Consider the following 19,301-nt stretch of genomic DNA (forward strand, 5'->3'; position numbering starts at 1 on the left):
TCAAAAGTGATTTTTCAGTTTGTTGGAATACTATACAAAGGATTTTGTGACCGATCTGAAAATAGCATCCTGTTTAGTCTGTTTATTTTCCTGGGTCAAGAATCTTAAAAGATAGAGCAGTCTATTAAAGATCTTTTAATGGTTTCTAAATTTGCCTAGTCTGATTTATTTTTTTCTAAATGTTTAAAAGATGCAATGGGAAAATGTGCGAATGAATACAAATACTATTGGTCCAGGGTCTGCAGAATTAAGTACTATCCCTAAATATAGTCTTTACATTTTCAAAAAAAACTTACTTTCAATTTGTGATTGTCAGGTTTTAAAACCGCCTCTCCAAGATGGTGTTTGGGGTATTTTAACTTAAAAACCATTAGTGAAAAAATTGAAAGGAATTCAGGAAGTGCTTTTATTTCAAATATCTCTACATGTCTATATACTACTTTTACAAAAATAAAGACTTGTTTTTTCCCAGTATCACTTCTATAAACAGTAATTGGTTTCCACTTAATTGTGGCAGTTATCTTACCCGCTGTGGCTGTGCCACCCAGCTGGAAGAGCTCAGAGTGTCACAGGCTGGGGCAGGGACGTGACAAAGCACCTGAGCTGGAGCAAAGATGCTGCAGCGCGAGGTGTTCTCCCACCACCACGTGCTCTCCCTCCTCCTCTGGATGGTCCTCCTTTCTCCCTTTCTTTTTCCCTTCTTCCTTCTCCCCTTCCCTGTGGACATTTCCAAGGCCTAATATCCATTGAGGAGACGCTGCTGTGGTTCAGAGGGAGGTGGGAGCTGGGTCTGGGTTACACTGCCATGTGCACAGAAACCCAAAACTTAATTGTTTGTGCGTGTCTGAGAAAGCTCGGGACCTGGGAATGATAGTGGCAATTTACAAAGAGTTTTATGGTGGTGTAATCGGCAGAAAAAGGGTAGCCGCATCCAGCCATGTGAGAGTCAAATAAATAAATTCTTGCTTTCCTGGTATTATCATTCATCTGGAAAGATGCCTGTCTCTATTTTAAGGCTTAAGAATTTCCGTCAGTCTTAACTGTGCTCGAAAGTCAGAAGTGGTGGTGGAGGGGGTGTGCATATTTGTGTGTGTCAGAAGGTGGGAGCAAGAACACCATGCAGCAGATGAAAGCAACAAGTGAGGGAAGAGGAAGAGACCCATTTTTACCTTGTGCAAATACCCGGCAAAGGGAAGACAAGTAAATGCAGGTGTATGTTCGTGCACGTATCTAAAAAGCACATCTATCAGCTTCTGCTTAAGAAATGTGATGTGATATTTGAGAGAGATTTGTTTCAATCACTGCTTGTTTTCAAGTGTGGTAGCTGCCATTTGGAAATGAGTTAAAGTTGATGCCCGAGGACAGGAGAGGCTTTGTTGTTACTGGGACTTTGGATAGTACAAACTAAAACAAAAAAAAAAAGGCTATGTACTCTAGAGCATGTTGCTGTAATCAATCTACAAAAAAGTAGCAGCATTTTGTAACGTAGCTGTTGCTGTTTACGTACATATGGTAATGGATAACATGCCAGAATTCAGTGAAAATTCAGGCAGTTTTCACTTTTTTACTGGAAAGACCATTAAATATTAATTTAATGACTCTTCAGTCTGAAGCAAACCAATAATGTAATATGAAATAAGATCAATGCCTGTATTAATTAACTTCTTAAGATACTAGAAAAGCCTTTTGTTCTTTTTATGTCAAATGCTTGTGTGCAGCAGTTGGAGAGGAGGCTCCCACCAGATACTTTTCTTCATACCAACCACCCTTTGGGAGGAAGAGGATGAAATCACCGTTATATAGTGGTGTAAGGTGGTCAGGATGCATTTCTTGAAACCAAAAGGAAGGTTAAAAGGAAAATGCAGCTCCACGCCAAGCAATACTTCACCCTTGTTAATGGCTAGGTCAATAAGCAAAGGTTTAACTACACATTTACACATGGCTGTGTAAACACAGTGCATTCTTACCATGTACAATTACTTTAGCTGCCTAATCAGTAGATAAGGCTCTATTATTTATGCCATATGTTTATTAATCATTTAACCTTTTCGTTCTTGAAATTGCAGAAAATATGGGTTTGGGGTGGTGGTTTTTTGTTTTTTAATGGGGAATATTGTACCCTGGAGCGTTTTCCCCTATCACTTTAACTCTACCTAATCTTTTTCTAATGGTAGAGCTGAAAACTTGCTGTTCAAATCAAAGTAATTTTTCATATGTTGCTTTTATGAACTTACATCACTTTATGTACTTCAGTCAAAATAAGTAGCAATGCCAACCAAAGACAGTTCTATTTATCTTCTGCTCTCTCTGAAGCAAGCAGTCGGAGGGGTTTACGAGGTGCTGCTCTTCTCCCTTCTCCCCCTACCACCTTCCCCAGGGATGTGGCTTCTTGGTGGCTGATAGTTTTCAGAAGAGGCAACACTTCTTGTAGAGAGTCTTTTCCCATGAGAAAATACTAGGCTGCTGTGCACGGGATTTCCAAAGTAAATGGCATCTGTCCAGCTCTCTAAATTAGGCTGAACTATCTAAAAAGACCTAATTAGTTTGCCCATCCTTTTTTATCTTATTTTCACTTTGATTTAACAAACTTTTGAAACCTTTCAGGCTCATCTGTACCAATATTTCTATTTACACAGTTCTCAAAGCTCTTTCGAAATGCATATTTCACATTTTTGTTAGGAAGTCGTTGTTGATGTTACCATAGTAAAAGACTGCTACTCTTCACTCATTCCTATAAGCAGATTCTCATTGTGCAAATTATTAAACTAAGGTGCAGACCGAAGAGAAAGTGACAAAGCAGAAGCCAGGAGTCATTGTCTTAAGGAAGAAATAGAATTTAGAATACTGGCTTAGTCTTAAGACTATTTCCAAATTAAAACTTTTATGTCTTGGTAGGTGGTCTGCTTTTCTCTTCTTCTGAATGTCCTTAATGCAATTCAAATAGCTCAACAGCTTTTGTGCATCTTGTGAGAGTGACTTGAGCCCAACTTTTATTTGATCTAACAGATAGTTCACTGATGGTTAATGCTGCCACAATTTGTGTAAGATGTGTAGAAGGTTTGTGGATTTAACCTTCTCAGTTAGCTCTTCCCAGTAGAGTTCCATGTACTTAAATAGCGTGCTTTGAGACACTGCACACGCTGAAATAGTACTGTTCTTTGGTCTTCAGAGATATTTACCAACGTGGAGATGGGTTTCATGGCGGTGACACCAACGCTTTCACTCAATGGTTTCACCTCAGTTAGTCCATGACCTTTGTTAGACAACCACAACACACTTCTGCACTTTATTTATTTATAGTTAAACACTTCATGTTTTCCAGGTTGCACTTGTATCTGTGCTGCTGTCCCTTGTTCATGTGGTTAAAGGGACTGCCGTCAAGTTCGGAGATTGCTTACCCAAATCTTCCCCCCTCTGCCTTCCTGCATTTCTTGCTATCTTCACTGCAGCTCTTAGAATATAAACAGGATGATAATACTTGTTATGTTTACAGAGCCTTTCATTTTCCCCAAGAAAAGCACTGGCAGCTGGGAGTGGGCACTGTGTTAGTGACGGAGCAGTCAGGTCCAGAAGGCTGTTTGGTCTCTTGAGAGTTTTTTATACCAAGAACCTCGTGAAAGCACTTTATTTAATTTACCTTTCTGTTTTTCATTTTAGAATCAGGATCCAGGCTGTCAATGAAATTGGAGCTGGACCATTTAGCCACTTTATTAAAGCAAAAACCAGGCCATTACCACCCTTACCTCCTCGGTTAGAGTGTGCTGCAGCAGGTCCTCAGAGCCTGAAGCTGAAATGGGGAGACAGCAGTTCCAAGCTTCATGCTACCGATGACATGGTCTATATCTTGCAGATAGAAGACAGAAACAAAAGGTAAGAAATATGAATCTTTTCCTTGTGTTAGTGAAAATGAATTCTGGTTTATCATAATGCAGTTGTGAATCACAGTAAGAAAAATGTTGGTTTCCTGATTACTTCATACCTACAACTGTATACAAAATATTGTTTTAATAGGGATTCTGTGCCTGTAGTCTTACTGAGCAAATTACCTAACAGAGCTGGTCAAGTTATTATAGAACACGCAAAATCAGTGCTGTACAGTTGAAATGTTAGCAAAACCCTGGCCCCTCTGCCCATAAAAGTTAATACCAAGTTTCATGGTCATAGTGCTTTACCCTTTGGAATATACGAAACAAGGATACTGTACCCAACGTGCTGTGCGTATTTAATAAAACAAACGGTTACAAAATCAGAGGTCTCGGAAAGGCAAAACGAGTTTTTTTGGGCAACGTACAGGATTTTACAGCTGTAACATTTTGGAGCACTAGAAAATAGGAGCTGGGCATCTCCTTGGTAGCCACACAATAATTATGAAATAAGGATGCAGAAGAGCTCATCCACCACGTTTCACTTCCCTAAAATTTTCTTCAAAGCCATGAGAGCTTTTGATATGCAAGAAACACAAAAATGAACATTAAACAGTCAGTGCTCAGCAAAAAGTGTTTTCCCATGCCAACTTTGTATAGGAAGATTTTATAAGGTAGCTTCAAAGTTGTAACGAGAGATACTCAATTAAAAAAGGGAAGGAAAAACAGACAATGTCTGAGTGTAGCCTAATAGTCTGAGCTCTTCAGTGAATAAATATCATAGATGGCTCATAATTTACTGAGAAACACTCTCAACTAGTTTAATTAGGTAAAATAACTGACATATCAAGTAGATAATCCGTAGAGACCTTCAGTACAGATCATAATTTGGTGTAAATTAGCATGATTCCTTTAATTTAAATAGAGCTGTGCTGAGTTTATGCCAGCTGAAGATCTGGCCCAAAAGCTCTAATTGTAAGTAATAAAACCACCATGAATAATGCCTAAATACCTCCTGGTATCTCAACTGTACTGATGCAGAGCGGGTACATGCTCCCCTGTATTAATACTGAGAGGTGTCCAATGAATATAAATGCCCATTTGAAAGTCTGACTGATAAAAACAGTTTCTTCAGAGTGCAATGATGCTTGGCAGGAGCCCATCACCTGCAGCAGCGTGTGATCAAGTCAGCGCTAAAGAAACATCCAGCAGGCTTCTTTTGTTTGCTTTCATGTAGCACTGCAGGTAGGATGGTGAAGAACTGTAAATTGTTTTAAACCTGGTTTTATGTTGGAGAAAATAGTAAGTTTCCTTGTAAGAATAAAATATGTTGTGTTACCTGGCAGCAGAGAAGGAAAGCTTTTTCCCCCCTTTGCTTTTGCACAAGGCTTTAGCATCATCCTGTGCTTTTGCACAAACTTTTCCCACTGCAAATGGTTTCTTAAGAGCTGCTAATTAGGAGGAATTTGAACTTTGTACTCTGCTAGGTGGTCTTAGCTTTAAATTTGGCTTATAGTCCACGTGAGCTCCCAAAGATGCAGAGAAACTACTCATCTACGTTGCACTGTCTCCTCCTGCTTGAACAGAGTCCTCGCATGAAATGGCTTCCTTTGGTGGCTGGGTTTATAGCAATTAGTTCAGATAATACCTGAAATGAGCCATAGCCCTGAGCCCTCCGGCTGACGAAGTGCATGCCGGTGAGGGCACAGCAGAGGAGTAGAGCAGGTGCACTGTTGTCTGTGCCGGCTGCTGTGTTTGAGAACGGTTGGAGCTGGCAGGTCGTGGCAATGAGATCTATTTATTTGTTCCCTATCTGACAGTCCCTTTTTGCTCCCCATTGGGTGCATCGATCACAATGAGAGATGATCCTGAAAGGATAGAGCGGCGAAGTTTTGTACATTCGGGAGAGCTATCATTCCTAATGAACAGAGAATGACAGCCCACACATGAATTGGTAGAAACAGCAGTTAGTTACGGAGGTGTAGGAGTCCTCTCTTAGATCATTCCCATAAAATAAACCCCATCGTGACTGAGGGGTTACTCACTCGTGTGTATGCTTGTGAAAAATATTGGAATACGGTTCTTTGAGCATCACTGGCTGCTTTACCAGGCTAATGCAGGTGAACTGTGGACATCGAATGGAATAATTAAATAGAATAGACTGTTTCAGTTGGAAGGGACCTGCAACGATCGTCTAGTCCAACTGCCTGACCAATTCAGGGCTGACAAAAAGCTAAAGCGTGTTATTAAGGGAATTGTCCAAATGCCTCTTAAACACTGACAGGCTTGGGACATCAACCACCTCTCTGGGAAGCCAGTCTCTGGTGAAAAAATGACACCGGATAAATGATCTAGAAGGTTGGTTTGGAATCTTTTATGGTTTGAAAGGGTTGTAAGAAGGTTCCGTGGTGTCCCCTCTGAGAGAAGAGATAGCACCTGACTTGAGGGAAGTGGCTGTGGTGTAAACATGGATAACTCAAAATTAACCTCTGTCATATCCTTAGTCTTTCAGAAGGTATTGTTACTGTATTCCCTGAGGCATCTGAAATTACTTATCACAGCTTTATTTTGAAATCCCTCAACTCAGTATTACAATTTTCCCTTCTTCAGTGAATCTGAGCATGCAGTTTGCTTACTGTAACATTGCTTACTGATGAGGTTTAAATAGGAGTCAGCTTTAAGATGCCGTTGAAGCATTTTTGCAAACAGAAGTACAAAGATGAGCAAATTCTTTTAAAAGAAAGAAAATTGACAGTAAGTCAAATTTTGACCCTGCTGGCTTTAATGGCCTTTCTGTAAAGATTCAGCTCTGGTTTTATGTAGTGATAGTCAGCCAGTGTTCTTTCTTGAATGTGTCCTGGTCATTAAGAATTGTTTTTAACTTTTGCATGCTGTAATGAGGTATAACAGGCCAGTTGTTGGAGACTAAATGTTTCATTGATTGCAAGGCCTGTGAAACAAAATACTTGGAAATCTCCTGACACTGATTAATGTAGGGGTTTGAAAAGGTGTGCACATCAGAAATGTACCTGCTTTAGCTCTCATTTGCTCTTCAGTGTGTGACATTTAGGAAGATCAAATTAGCATCTCTTGTCCTTTCAATTATGTGTAGCATTAAGTGGAAATGAAGAAAAATCTGTTTCTAGAAAGCACAGTACATGGGAACGTTAGTTGAGAGTAGTTGACCTTTATGTAAAGAGGACTATAAAATTTCTTTTCTTTTTTAAATAAACTATCAGTTGTGACTTCATTTCCTAACTCTAGTAATGTCAAGAAAAGCATATTAATCAAGTTGCACTATTTTCCAGAATACTGTGGATTTTTCCTCTCCAAATGAAACAAATGAACCTAATTATAGTAATGCTCTTGATCCCCCCCCCCACCGTACTGGTAATTAGTCTTTAGTTGTTCCTACAACTAATTATACCTCTTAGTGTCTTCAAATGCTTACAATATCCAGCCTGAAAGAGAGAATTAGCCAGTACATTATTAGTGGGTCATTTATCAGTTGCTTGTGTTTCTTTTAGATGAATATGTGTTGCGGTTGAGATGAATTCTGTGATTTTTGTGTGTATACAGAATCCCAATAAAAATGTATATAATTGCACTTTAAAGGAGAATCATTGGTAAGGTTGAATAAGAAGCAGCCTAAACATGTTCTTTAAAAATATCAGTGAAGGCTCATTGACAATTCTTAATAAGTCTGCTTTTGTAAGTGAATTGTAAGAGATGGTTTATACTAGCATTCTAAACTAATTGCTTTTGTTATGGTTATTTACTGAATAAAAGTGTTATGACCCCATATCACTGGGTAAACACTACTAGTATTTCCCTTTCATATCATATGGAAGATTATTTATGTGGGTATTAAACTGTTTTAAAATACTTTGCTAAACTATACATGCTTGCCATTTAAGGAGATATTACTCTTCAATATAAATGAAAAATTGATCATAAAATAGAATTTGCCTAATGACTATAAATACTAATTTGGCACAGTCATTGTGCACACTGTTTTTCTCGTTAGGATATCAATGTCCCAAGGGCCATAGACATACATAGATGGAGTCCTGGAAACTTCTAGCGACACCAAGGAAGGAACAACATTTGTAACCAAATGACATAATCCCTTGAATCGATTTCTTCTACTTGGAGAATTTTACCTTAAGTCGAGTATTTATTTCAGGAGGCATGACCCCTCACGTTCCTCATCCCAGGAGTGCCTGTTATCATGGTGCAGGCAGCAGAGGACACCTGAGCTGTGAGCTCGGTAGACTCTTGGTTGCCTTCCAGCGACTCAGGTTGTCTTTCCTTGCTCGTGTTTAGTAGGTTGTGAGTAGAGCCTTCAGAGCCTGAGTGTGAGCAGCGGAGACATGGAAGATTTTCCTGGTATCAAAGGGAGATGTATTGTCCCATCTGTTTCAGTGTCTGCTAACCTAGATGTTAGTGACACTCCTGGCATTACTCTTTTTCAGTTGTGTAATAAGCTATTTCAGTGTTTACAGAAAGCCTATAAGAAAGAGAGAAAAATATCATATATAAAAAACTACACCAGTATTTTCCAAGATGAAAGGAACGAAAAAGCGCTTGTCAGGAGGTAGTTTCCAAGGAAAATTAGAACGTGCTTTCAACAGTAAAGCCAGCACAGAGATGTGGATGGGCTCATTTTTTCTGCAGAAAGGTTCGGTTTTAGGAAACTCCAGGCATTTCCAGTGATTCTCCCATCGTTCTGTCATCTTCACCCAGTGATGCTGGAAACCTTTTCTCTCCCAAACATGCTAAAGTTGTGTATAACAGAAGAAATTATTTTCCCTTTGTTCCAGCACAGTTTCTCTGTTACTCCTTAAAGAAGCATAACAAACAGCAGAGAACTCATAAATGAAATGAAGACCGTCTGTCACAGCGTCCAGTGCAGTTTCCCTGGCTGTAGAAGTGGAATATCATATCTGATGGTTTGGTCCAGGCAGCAGTCTTTGCAGAAAGACAATGCCAAGTATCGTCTCTGTGTGTTGGGAAGCGGTCATATGTATGAGCCTCAACACGTATGTTTGCTCTACATTAACGTGAAGAGAGGTAGAATAGAAACACAGAGAGATAAATTGCTAAACGTGCTGCCCCTGTCTGATGGCTACCATAATCATTATCTGGTTACTGCAAGTTTCAAGCAGTCTAATTAAAAATTTGTTTACACTCATGATTTGATCAAGACAATTTACACCCATTTTAGCAGCAATTATTGATAGGTATCAGGCCTACTGGCTTGTGAAATTCTATTAAAATATAAAACTAGATACATTAACATATCCTTGCAAAAACCTGCAGGAAAAATCATTTTCATATTGGGTAAAACAACGATGAAAGGAAATTAACAATTAGCGCCAAGACATATGGCATGGTACGGTTTACGCTGCAAACCGGGCTAAATAGAAAGTTAACGTTCAGAAAAGTCTTTCATATAGTCTGTCTTCACTTCATATTGTTGCATTGTGTAGATGAGTATTGCTATTAACAGTAATCATATTTGTATTAAGAGCATGCCGATCAGATTCTTGGGGCTTTGCAGTAAGTGCTGTGCAAATGAAAGAGAAGAGGAAGAACTGTTCCAAGTATAAAAAGCTTAACTTGTTAATGCATTTCAGCTTTGTTCCTAGAAGCAGAATTCAAACAACATTTTTAGTAGATGAGAGTTAACTCGCAACACTCTAAAAAGATGTGAGAGGTGAGACAAAGTGAGGTGTGAGAAAATCATGTTAAATGTTTGAGATGAGATGTTTCCAATATTAGGAATCTAATGAGACACAGAATTAGATGCTATTCCATAAGTATGTTCAAAGAATCCCTGGTTTGGTGGGAAATTTAGTAGTCAACTGCATAGAAATACCATGGACCGATTTGCTGTTATATTTTGATCAGTGTACATCTGGAGTTACTTCAGACTTCACGGGTGTAACTGAATATTCCAGACAGTAGGTCATAAATAAGAGCAGCATCCGGACCAAAGATTGTCACCATCATGAAAGCTATTTTCTGCACATCTGTAACAACCTCATAAGAAAAATAATGCCTTATCAGGATCATGACTAATATCTAAAGTGGTAATGGGGTTCAGCCTGGAGCGACAGAAACATGTTGGCCAGTTTTCCAAGAGCACAACTTTAGGTTCCAGCTTCATTTTGCTGAAGTTGGTAAACTAGAGACTACGCTTTGCTTCCTTAGCGAGCTTTGCCAGACCAGATTACTGAGACTGTCGTGTCAGCAGATAGCTCTGAACACAATGTGCTGAACGAGATTCATTTTAAGGTTCATAGACGCTATTTAGTTGTTGCCATACAAGGAAAGTGGATTGTAACGCTGCACCAGGAGAATAAAAATGCATATGTCTGTAAGCATAAGTTTGCTGCTGCTGAACTGTGTTTTGTTCTGGTTTGGTTTTAGCTTTGTTAAGCCTGCTCTTATTTATATCTACTGTTATTTATTAATACACTGCTATTGCAAACCATGGTGTTGGTAACCGCCTAGTAATCTAGTTCTTCTTGACTGCATAGTTTCAACAGGCCATTGGATGCTCTCCCTAATTGCTCCCAGATTTTTCACTCAGATGCTGTTAATTCACATTAAGTTGTGCTCACTGTTGTCCTTCCTGGCTGTGCCTTGGCCTCTCGTCTGGCTGCACACAGGAGTCATCTGTCAGGCACCTTGCTGATCTGTCTTCCATTCCTCCTGAACGTGCCCAGAAGCTCCCTCCAAAAATGTAATTTTTCTTGCTGTGGGGGAACTTCTGTAGGTTAAGGCATCTCCTTTTTCAATAATTCCAGACATCTGACGAGTGACTATCTGTAGTAAATACGGATTACGTGCTCGGATTCAGCAGCAGATGAAAGATGATCTAGTAGAAGCAAGCTAAAAATCAATTTTCGGCTGCAAGTACTCTTTGTCTAGCCTGCAAATGTGCTAGGTAATTAAGCGAAGAAAACAAAAGTCTCCCCATCTGACTATTATTACTTGTCTTCCTGCCTTTTTCCACTCTCCACTTAAATTTTGCTTTTCTAAGTATAAGGAAGGAAAAGCTGCCTCCTTCAGTGGGTCCTGTTATTATACCTATAAACAAGAATTATATTGGCAGTGCATTGTGGAGATTAGTTTCTAAACATATGATGAACAAGCATACACTGTAAGCTTTCAAAAAGGTATCTTCCAAAAAACACATCTTCAGATCAGAGGGGCTGAGGCATCCCATCGGTTTGGTCCTCACGTTAGGGCTGGAAGTCAGGGTTGGCGGAGGTTGTGGGAGCACAAAACTCTTTTGGGAACCCCTGCCCAGGTGTTTGCCTTCCCTCAGCACCTAGCTGCAAAAGATGATGCCAAAGAGCGGCTTGGAAAGGTGCCCCAAAACTGCCCTTCAGCCGGCACTGCTGAAAAGGTTGGGTCAGCCTGGTACTGGTTATAGGAGCGCTGATGGATGTGAGGACGGGCGATGCTGCAGATGTCCAGCTTTTCTCTTTAAGCTGAAGATTTTAAAATACAGCAGAAATTAAAAAATCGTGCATTGACCTTCCTCCTGTATCTCTGCCAGCCTAACAGAGTAAAAGTGCACTCTGTACTTAAGATGTGGGTCAGAGAGACATCTCAAGGTGCTTGTGGCTGGAGAAGGATACGTTAGCACAGTGGGAGAGGTATTAGTTCACCGTACTTTCTACCTAGCTCCTGGCTTCAGGGTTCCTCTACAGCCTCTCTTGAAACAACGTAATGGCACCTCTGGTTTGACCCTCACCAAAAGCTGTTCTCATCGTTCCCCTTTTAGGGAATTGATTCCGTTCTACTTCTAGGTTTAGTCCAGATTAATGACACTTTTTCTTGCATCAGCAGGAGCAAGCTTCAAGATAAAGCCAAGAGGTGATAAACCTTCCAATCTGCTTCGGCCGGGCACGGGGGTGATTGGGATGCAGGCAGATTCCAACATGCAGAGCGTGATGAAGGGAGCGCTGGCCTTGCTGGCATCGTTGGAGATAGGGGCGTACTGGAGCACCGTGGTCTCCAGGGATCAGAGCTGAGTTTGTGAAATGAAGTGCAGGTGCAGTAACTCTGGAGAAGCTGTGCCCAGTGGAGGGGCTGGATAGCTTTTTTTCCGCTCAAGAAAAAAACCAAACAAACTTCCATTTCAAAAATGGAAGTTCTCCATCTCGGGGGATGAATTAGGTGGATTTATTTTTAAGCTTTGCTTTCCTGGGTGCCATCTTGTAGTGTAGGGAGCTGCTGGTGGGGAAAGAAAATCAGGTAAATCAGTGAGTGTTTGATAATGTTCTTTAAACAAAATAGAGGAACGGTCTAAAACAGTAAGTGGGAGCTACAATTGTGCAGATAACAGGGATGTTGCGATGATAATATTAAGAGCTGTTGATTTATGAAATTCATGTACTTTAGTTTCTAATTATGCAGTTGTCCATGTACGCTGAAATGAAGCCTCAGGTCGCCAGGTCAGACCAGTGCTGTATTAATGATTTCTCTCCAGCCAAAACCGTGGCAGATCACCACATTTTTCTGGGAGGCAGTAACAGAATAATTCGGATGGCTGTTTTAGCCTTTGTACTTGGCTCAAGATTGCTGTCTTATTTAGTGCTGTACGGTAGATTTTCCTTCAAATTAAGTTGTTCTAAGGACAAACGGGTTACTAAAATATAAACAAAACCCAAGAGTTTGAAAGGGAACCTGCTGATTAAAATGTGCTGAGAACTAATGAGCGGAGGTAGAGCGTGTACATTCATATTCCTCTGCTCGACTGGAAGTGACTGAAGTGGAGGAAACAAAATAGCTGCAACATTTCCAAGAAGATCTTCACTGAGAATAAAAAGGTATTGATGAAAAACTAACAGCAGTGGTGTCTCCCAAACAATCGTTTCAGGACATTGTGTTCTCTCTCCTCCACTGTGTGTGAGTAAATGAATAATCCGTGACGGACATGAGAATGTCTGGGAAGGGGAGAATTGGGATCTCTCGAGTGAGATGAGGGGGAACTAGCCTCTGGGGAGTGTCTTCTTCCCTGGAGAAAGTTGGTTTCTTTTCAGTTTCTCCTGTTACTTTACTGGAGAGGAGAGGCAAGGCTGCAGCATGTTAAATTTGAATAATACAGATTTGCTTGTGGATTGTGCAAACTTTAAAAAAAAAAATAGCGCAACCGTATTGAGAATGCCATTAACTCGCAGCGGCAGTCTTTTTTCAAAGACAGGGTACCAGTTTAAGGTATACAGCCTACTGTCTTTAAAATCCAACTGGGCAAACCTCTTAGAACTGAAAATTTCTTGGTGCTTATTAGCACCATGCTTCAGGGATTCACACAAATGTTCCAAGCAGGTAGAGGTCATAGAATTAACACATCTTGGCTGAGACACACTTGAGCATGTTTTGTGTTTTGGTTTTGCCTGTCTTGGAAGGGGATTGTGATAGAGAAGTAAGAACCAATGTAAATACACATATTTCTGTAAGCATGTTCCTGTATAGGAACAAGAGCACTTCTGGCTTGTTTAAACTACTTGTGTCCCCATACCATCCCCACAGTTCCACCCATACAACTGTCCTAATGTAATATTGGCCCAGCTAAGGAACTAATCCAATATAAGACTACAGATTTACAGAGATCTTTAACCTCTATCAGTTCTCAAATCCAGTTCACCTTTTAGCCCTATAAATACAGGTACTGAAGGAGCAGCATGGGGATGGGAACAGCCAGTTCGGGGCAGTTGGGGCAGGCATAGCTGCCACGCTTCCTAAGGGACCTTCACCGCAAACATCAGCATATTAGCATGTGGGCACGATTTCACTAAAGTTTAAACTAACTTTTTCAACGTTGCAGCTAAAAGCGTATCCATTTTGATTGAAGGCACAAGAGTGGGGGTTTGTCAAGCTGCAGTATTTCACGTTCATGTCATGTTCAGCCGTGTGCCTGTCCCTCAGCTCCAGCCTAGCCGTGCGGGGAGGAGGGATGGAGGAGGCTCTCTTGAGCCATGCGCCTGGCTCCTCGGCAAGCCTCCCAGCTCCCGTGGCCTGACGTGCAAGTTGTGTTGCTGGCCTGTGGAGACTGGGACTTGTGTCTTCTCACGTTTGGTTTATGAATGACGTAAAGCTCTGTTAGGTAAGTGAAGTGGGATGTAGAAAAAAAAAAAATCCACCCTCCCAGTATATTTCAGCTATCACCCTGAAAAGCCAGAAAGATTTTTCATGGCTGTGCTTTATTAACCACCGTGCTTATGGCATCCCACAGCATCTGAGAAGGAGAACTCATTGTCCCTATTCAGATGGAGAACTGAGTACAGGCTGGAAGAAGGTGACAGGGAGACAGAGAACATGGGAGCTTTTCTATACACAGATTAAGTCAACTTTTAAATGCGTAAGAGATTAAGTCCTTACAAACAAGCTCGAAGTTGGCTTGTTCTTAAGAAAATGTATGGAACAGGGCCTGGATAAAGCACAGTGAATAATATCAGGCATGCCAAGAATGCATAGGTATATAGAGCTCACATTTAAATGTGCTTTTTAAAGTATGTTTAGATTTAAAAAAAATCAATCTGCAATAATATGGACAAATTATCTTCCTTTAGACAATTTTTAACGTATGCAGACATCTCAGGAGCAATGTGCAATCATGCTGATTGATTCAATTTCACTGCAGTCCTTCAGCAGAAAACCTGGAAGACTGAAAAAAGATTACAGGATAAGTCTCCAAGTCTACAGCTGTCTACATCAAATAACTACACTATTTTTAAAAATAACAGAAATAATTATGGAGGAGTATAAGGTGCCTTCTTTAGACATGAGGAAAATACTACATTATTATCAAAAAATCACTAGTATTTTGAAGTTAAAATACTTCATATTCATTATGTTTCTTACATCATGATCTGCATCTTCAAACGCAATTACAAAGCATTATTGTCATAGTAAAGCCTAACAGCAATTGCATTTGATTGTCTTAGTAATCAGCCTTTCTTCTTCCAAAACTGGAAGCCCTCTTTCTTCAAAGATGGTTGAATCTCAGAAGTTTAGTTGTGCTTCCATTACAGTCTTGTGTATTGAACATGGATGCAAGCTTTTCCATAATGGTTTTTGCTTTCATTACAGATGTTTTTTGAGATAGAGCAGTAAAAAGGGGGATTAATTAATTAATTATTAGTCCAATTCCCAAATAGCAGGATGCGCTCAAGTGTTTTGCCAGATCACTTTTTCAGCGTTAAAAATCTTTAATCATGTTCAAAAGGTGAAAGTGTAATTTCAGCACTAAGTCATTGGTATTCACCATACAAATATGTCTCTCAAGTGTACCGTAAGCCCAAACTGGGGTATGGGTGTGCTTGTGCGGTAGCTGGTAAAGTAGCTTTATCCTCCCTTGTTTACCTAGCTCCACAGATGATTACAAAGAGGGCATTAGTCTAAAATAGTGCATTGCCTCTTTTTTGCTGTCTGTTGCCCTTGGATCAGGGTCAGACAAGTCTCAGCACTTCTGTGAGTACTGCAGTGGTTTCTCAGCCAGCTGCCTGAGCTACAAGAAGTGGGGAGGGAGAGACAGAGTAGTCTTGTCTCTTCAGTCTTATCGCTGTCCGAAACACGTGCTTTGTTCATCGTGCAGTGAGTCCCGAGAGATTTCACTCCGTGAGAACAGGTCTGTGGCACTCTTGTGAAACGTGCCGTAGCTGCTTATGTGAGCCTCAAAAATGTGGGACAGGAGGCAGTCCTTAAAACTGTGTAAGTGTAAGTTGGGGGGGGGGCGGGGGGAATTCTTCTTTGGAAATTATCTCTAAAATCTCCTCTTAAAAACTTGTGGGCATAGATCTTTGATTTCCAATCAAGGTTAGGGGCTCACTAAAACTCGGTGGGGGTAGTAAGTCCCATTAGTCCTCAGAATACATTTCCAGCAATTTAAATTACCTGAACATTTCTTTTTATTACAGATGATTCTTGATCTCTCTGTTTGTACTTCCGTGGATTTCAATCGTAATGTAATATGAATTGATTTCTGTCCCTGAGAGCTAATGACAGACCCAGTTTCTTTGAAATGCTCAAATTGGTTATACTCTGTATCTCATGCGAAGCCAAAGGACTTATTATCCAGGATAAAGCTAGCACCTAGATAGGGAGGTCAAAACCAAATCTCTTTGTTGGCTTCCTGGTGATTTCAAATCCACTGAAATGGTTAAGATATTTGAAGAAGTGTACTAAATCATCAGAAAAACTATGTGATCCTACGCGGTGAATTTTATGTTCTCCAGATTCAGGACTATTGCAAGTAAGACCTTGTTCCCCAGCGGAGGCGAAGCGGGTTGACGCAAGATGCTGGGTGCTTCCTCTTTATTTAGCTTCACCCCTGTTCTGCTCAGCACCCAGAGGGTCAGGATCTCAGTTAGAAATTGCTGGCTAACATATGACTATTACTGAGAAGCGTTTATCTGAGCAGAGCAATTGAAAATAGGAGTCAGATTCTCTCTAGCAACCTGTACTTTTTTTTTCTTCTTTTTTTTTTTAATATATTAAGTGACATTGATTTTGTTCTGCATTACATTGTTGAGAAGTTTGTGTGTGCTGATGTTTGGTCTTGTCAATGGAAGTATTTTGGAAGTCGCTTCCTTAGTGCTGTGTCTTTTTCTTCTACTCAGCCTGCCCTTGGGCAGAGCTGGCACTGCGGGCGTCCCCCAGAGCTCCTAAGCTGGCATCCTTTTCCATCCTCCATCTCCCCCTCGCTATAATCATGCATCCCCTGTGCCTTTTCACTCATAGACCACCATGTATTCTCTCTGGATCTGTTTCTGTCTCTGCTGTTCGGCTGTCTGTAAACTCTTCAAAGCTGAGAAGTGTGTAATATATTACACATATATTATGCAGTCCATATGTTCTGATTCAAATAGAGTTACTCTGGGTTAAGATGGCACAGATGAGTGTAAGATGTGGTCTTTAGCTCTTAATGTGTGAATAAAGTCCAAATCAAGCAATAAAACACTCAAAGTATTAATCTTGTTTTAAGCACACTTTTAAACCAGCAGCACACGCCAGGTACTGTAGCAGAACACAGGTGGAATCTGTTTTGATTACTAGGTAGCAGGAAATGCATTGGCAGATGTTTTTTCTGATAATTCCCATAATTCTTTTGCAAGGTAAGTATTAGTTGCAAAAGGGACAACGAACTTCTGCTTTTCCTAGCCTACTACTCATCGTTAGCGTGTTCATAACATGCTGTTTTTATATTTGCCTTTAACAGCTCTGCAAAGCACGTTGTGCCAGTTTTCCCAATATTGTTACGTTGCCCTGGTATGTGTAGTAGCCAGAAACATCAGTGCCACTCCAGTGTAATTACATGTTCTCATTTTCATTGTTTCCAGGTTTATTCCGATTTATAGAGGACCAAGTCATACGTACAAGATACAGAGGCTGACAGAATCCACTTGTTACTCATTCAGAATACAGGCAGTCAATGATGCTGGGGAGGGACCTTTCTCAGAAATATGTACCTTCTGCACAACTAAGTCAGTCCCACCTGCGATCAAAGGTGCGTAATAGATTTTTTTACGTATCCATAAGTAACGTGTAAGTATTTAAGTAACTGGTAAGTATGCAGTGAGTTTGTAAGGGTTAACATAAGTATGCAATAACACATGTGAAAAATCAGTTTGTGCTGCTTGTGTATTTCTGTGAATTGCAAAGTTACATTAGGGTGGGAAGCTAAATTATCACCAAAAAATTCATATAAACAATATAACTATTATACCAACCACTGTTATTATACATAAGCTGTTAAAATGCTGCTGCTAACAATAGTGTTTACCAAGGGATTGCTCTGGATACTGCAGCACTTCAATAAGGGATGTAACAGCTTTAGAATATATGTGTATGTACCAGCTTAAGCATTAGTAAAGTTGCATGCTGTTTTAAGTTATGTAGGTGATGTTCAGCATAGCACTTCAGAGTTTATTTTTCCCTTAATTTATAAAATTAATAATGATATTTCACATACATAAAGCATTAGATTCTTTATCTCACTTAGCATGTGTTCCCCTAGAAGAACAAAAGGCCTAATTAAATGAAGTTTTATAATGAAATGTTTTTTACTGTGTGTAAATTTTGGTCTAAGTAATTTTGCTCCTTCCTTCCAAGGAGAACTATTACAAAGACAGCGGATTTGCTATATCAGCTGTCAGATAAACTGAGCTGAAATCAGATGCACCTTTTTTCCCCCCCGTGCTTAAAACTCCTTTGTCAAGCAGTACCATTTACTGTGAGAAACAGCAACTGTTAGGTTGTCAGAGAGGTTTCATTTGCTCAGCTGTATGTAAAATCTGGCTTTGGTGATTTTCACACCATTTGTTATCAAAGGTTTAGAAAGGGGAAAACACTGCTGGGGTGTAATTTCCCTGGTCCCTAAGTTAGCTGCTCCGATTCAGCCCCAGAAAGAACAACACTCTTGAGTGCAGAGAGAACATTAGGAGATTGGCTTCACTATGCTAAAATCAGCGCATGCGAGAATCCCACCTCCGTTTCTACCTGGATATCCCCTGGGTTTTGGCATTTGCTTCAGTGCTGTTTCTGGAAGAAGATATCTGGATGTGTTTGGTGTAAAGTTCAAGGGTAAATATACTTACCCAACAGTGAATTATTCTGATTCACTCTGTTACGCAGTTGTAAGATATGCTACCCAGCAAAACAAAAGGACCTCATGCTAGGTGAACCAGGCTGGCGTAGGTGACAGTAGCAGGGACGGTGTGCTTCACAGCTTTAGCTTCATCTGCAAGTTGTCCGAGCGCCTGGGCACAGGCGCGTGTCACTCACGGATGCTGAGTCCACGTTGCTGTTGCTGTTGCTTCTCTTAGCTGCACTAAGTGGATAAAACTAGCACAGGGATGCCGGCGTGCACTGTAGTCACATTTGCATCTTGTTGGATAGCAAACCATTTTATTAAATTTGGATCTCGCCTGGGTTTTTGTTTTGAACTGCCTGCCTATTTAGTTCCCGTTAAATATGACTCATACCCTGGACTGAACATCAAGCAGTTAGACATGGTGCAAATACCAGGTCGCGTGTGGGCTGGGACCACATGTACATGAGAAAATACTGGCTCTCACAGAGAAAAGGGCACAACAAAAACTGCGTTAGTGAACGCTGCCGTGGGGCGGTAATGCCATAGGGAAGAGAGATCTGTTGAGGCAAAATGATGGTGTTGATTGCCTTCCGTGTTTGGCGCAGGAATGTAGGTGATAAACTTAGTACAGTTTTTCATGTCTCAGAAGCACACGTTTATTCTCCTATAAATTATCCTAATTACTCACTTAGCGATGCCAACCCTAAAATAGCATTATTGTTAATGGCAGTGTTTTGTAAGTGTCAGACAAAAATCTACATGTATCAGGCTGAGGGATGGAAGGAGAAGGGAAAATAATTGAGAATGTTGTTGTCAGCTGAGAT

The 19,301-nt window shown here is 40.4% G+C and overlaps 1 protein-coding gene across 1 annotated transcript in view; it reads left to right on the top strand.

The window, feature by feature from the left end:
• The window catches only part of FNDC3B (fibronectin type III domain containing 3B), a 170,780-nt gene that overhangs the window by 140,529 nt on the left and 10,950 nt on the right, over positions 1 to 19,301 (top strand). Inside the window, 2 exon segments of the mRNA XM_075717148.1 lie at positions 3,658 to 3,870; positions 17,225 to 17,391. Coding sequence (XP_075573263.1) covers positions 3,658 to 3,870; positions 17,225 to 17,391 — 380 coding nt within the window.

The sequence above is a fragment of the Pelecanus crispus genome, chromosome 9 (assembly GCF_030463565.1).
Source record: "Pelecanus crispus isolate bPelCri1 chromosome 9, bPelCri1.pri, whole genome shotgun sequence".
NCBI classification, from domain to species: Eukaryota; Metazoa; Chordata; class Aves; order Pelecaniformes; family Pelecanidae; genus Pelecanus; species Pelecanus crispus.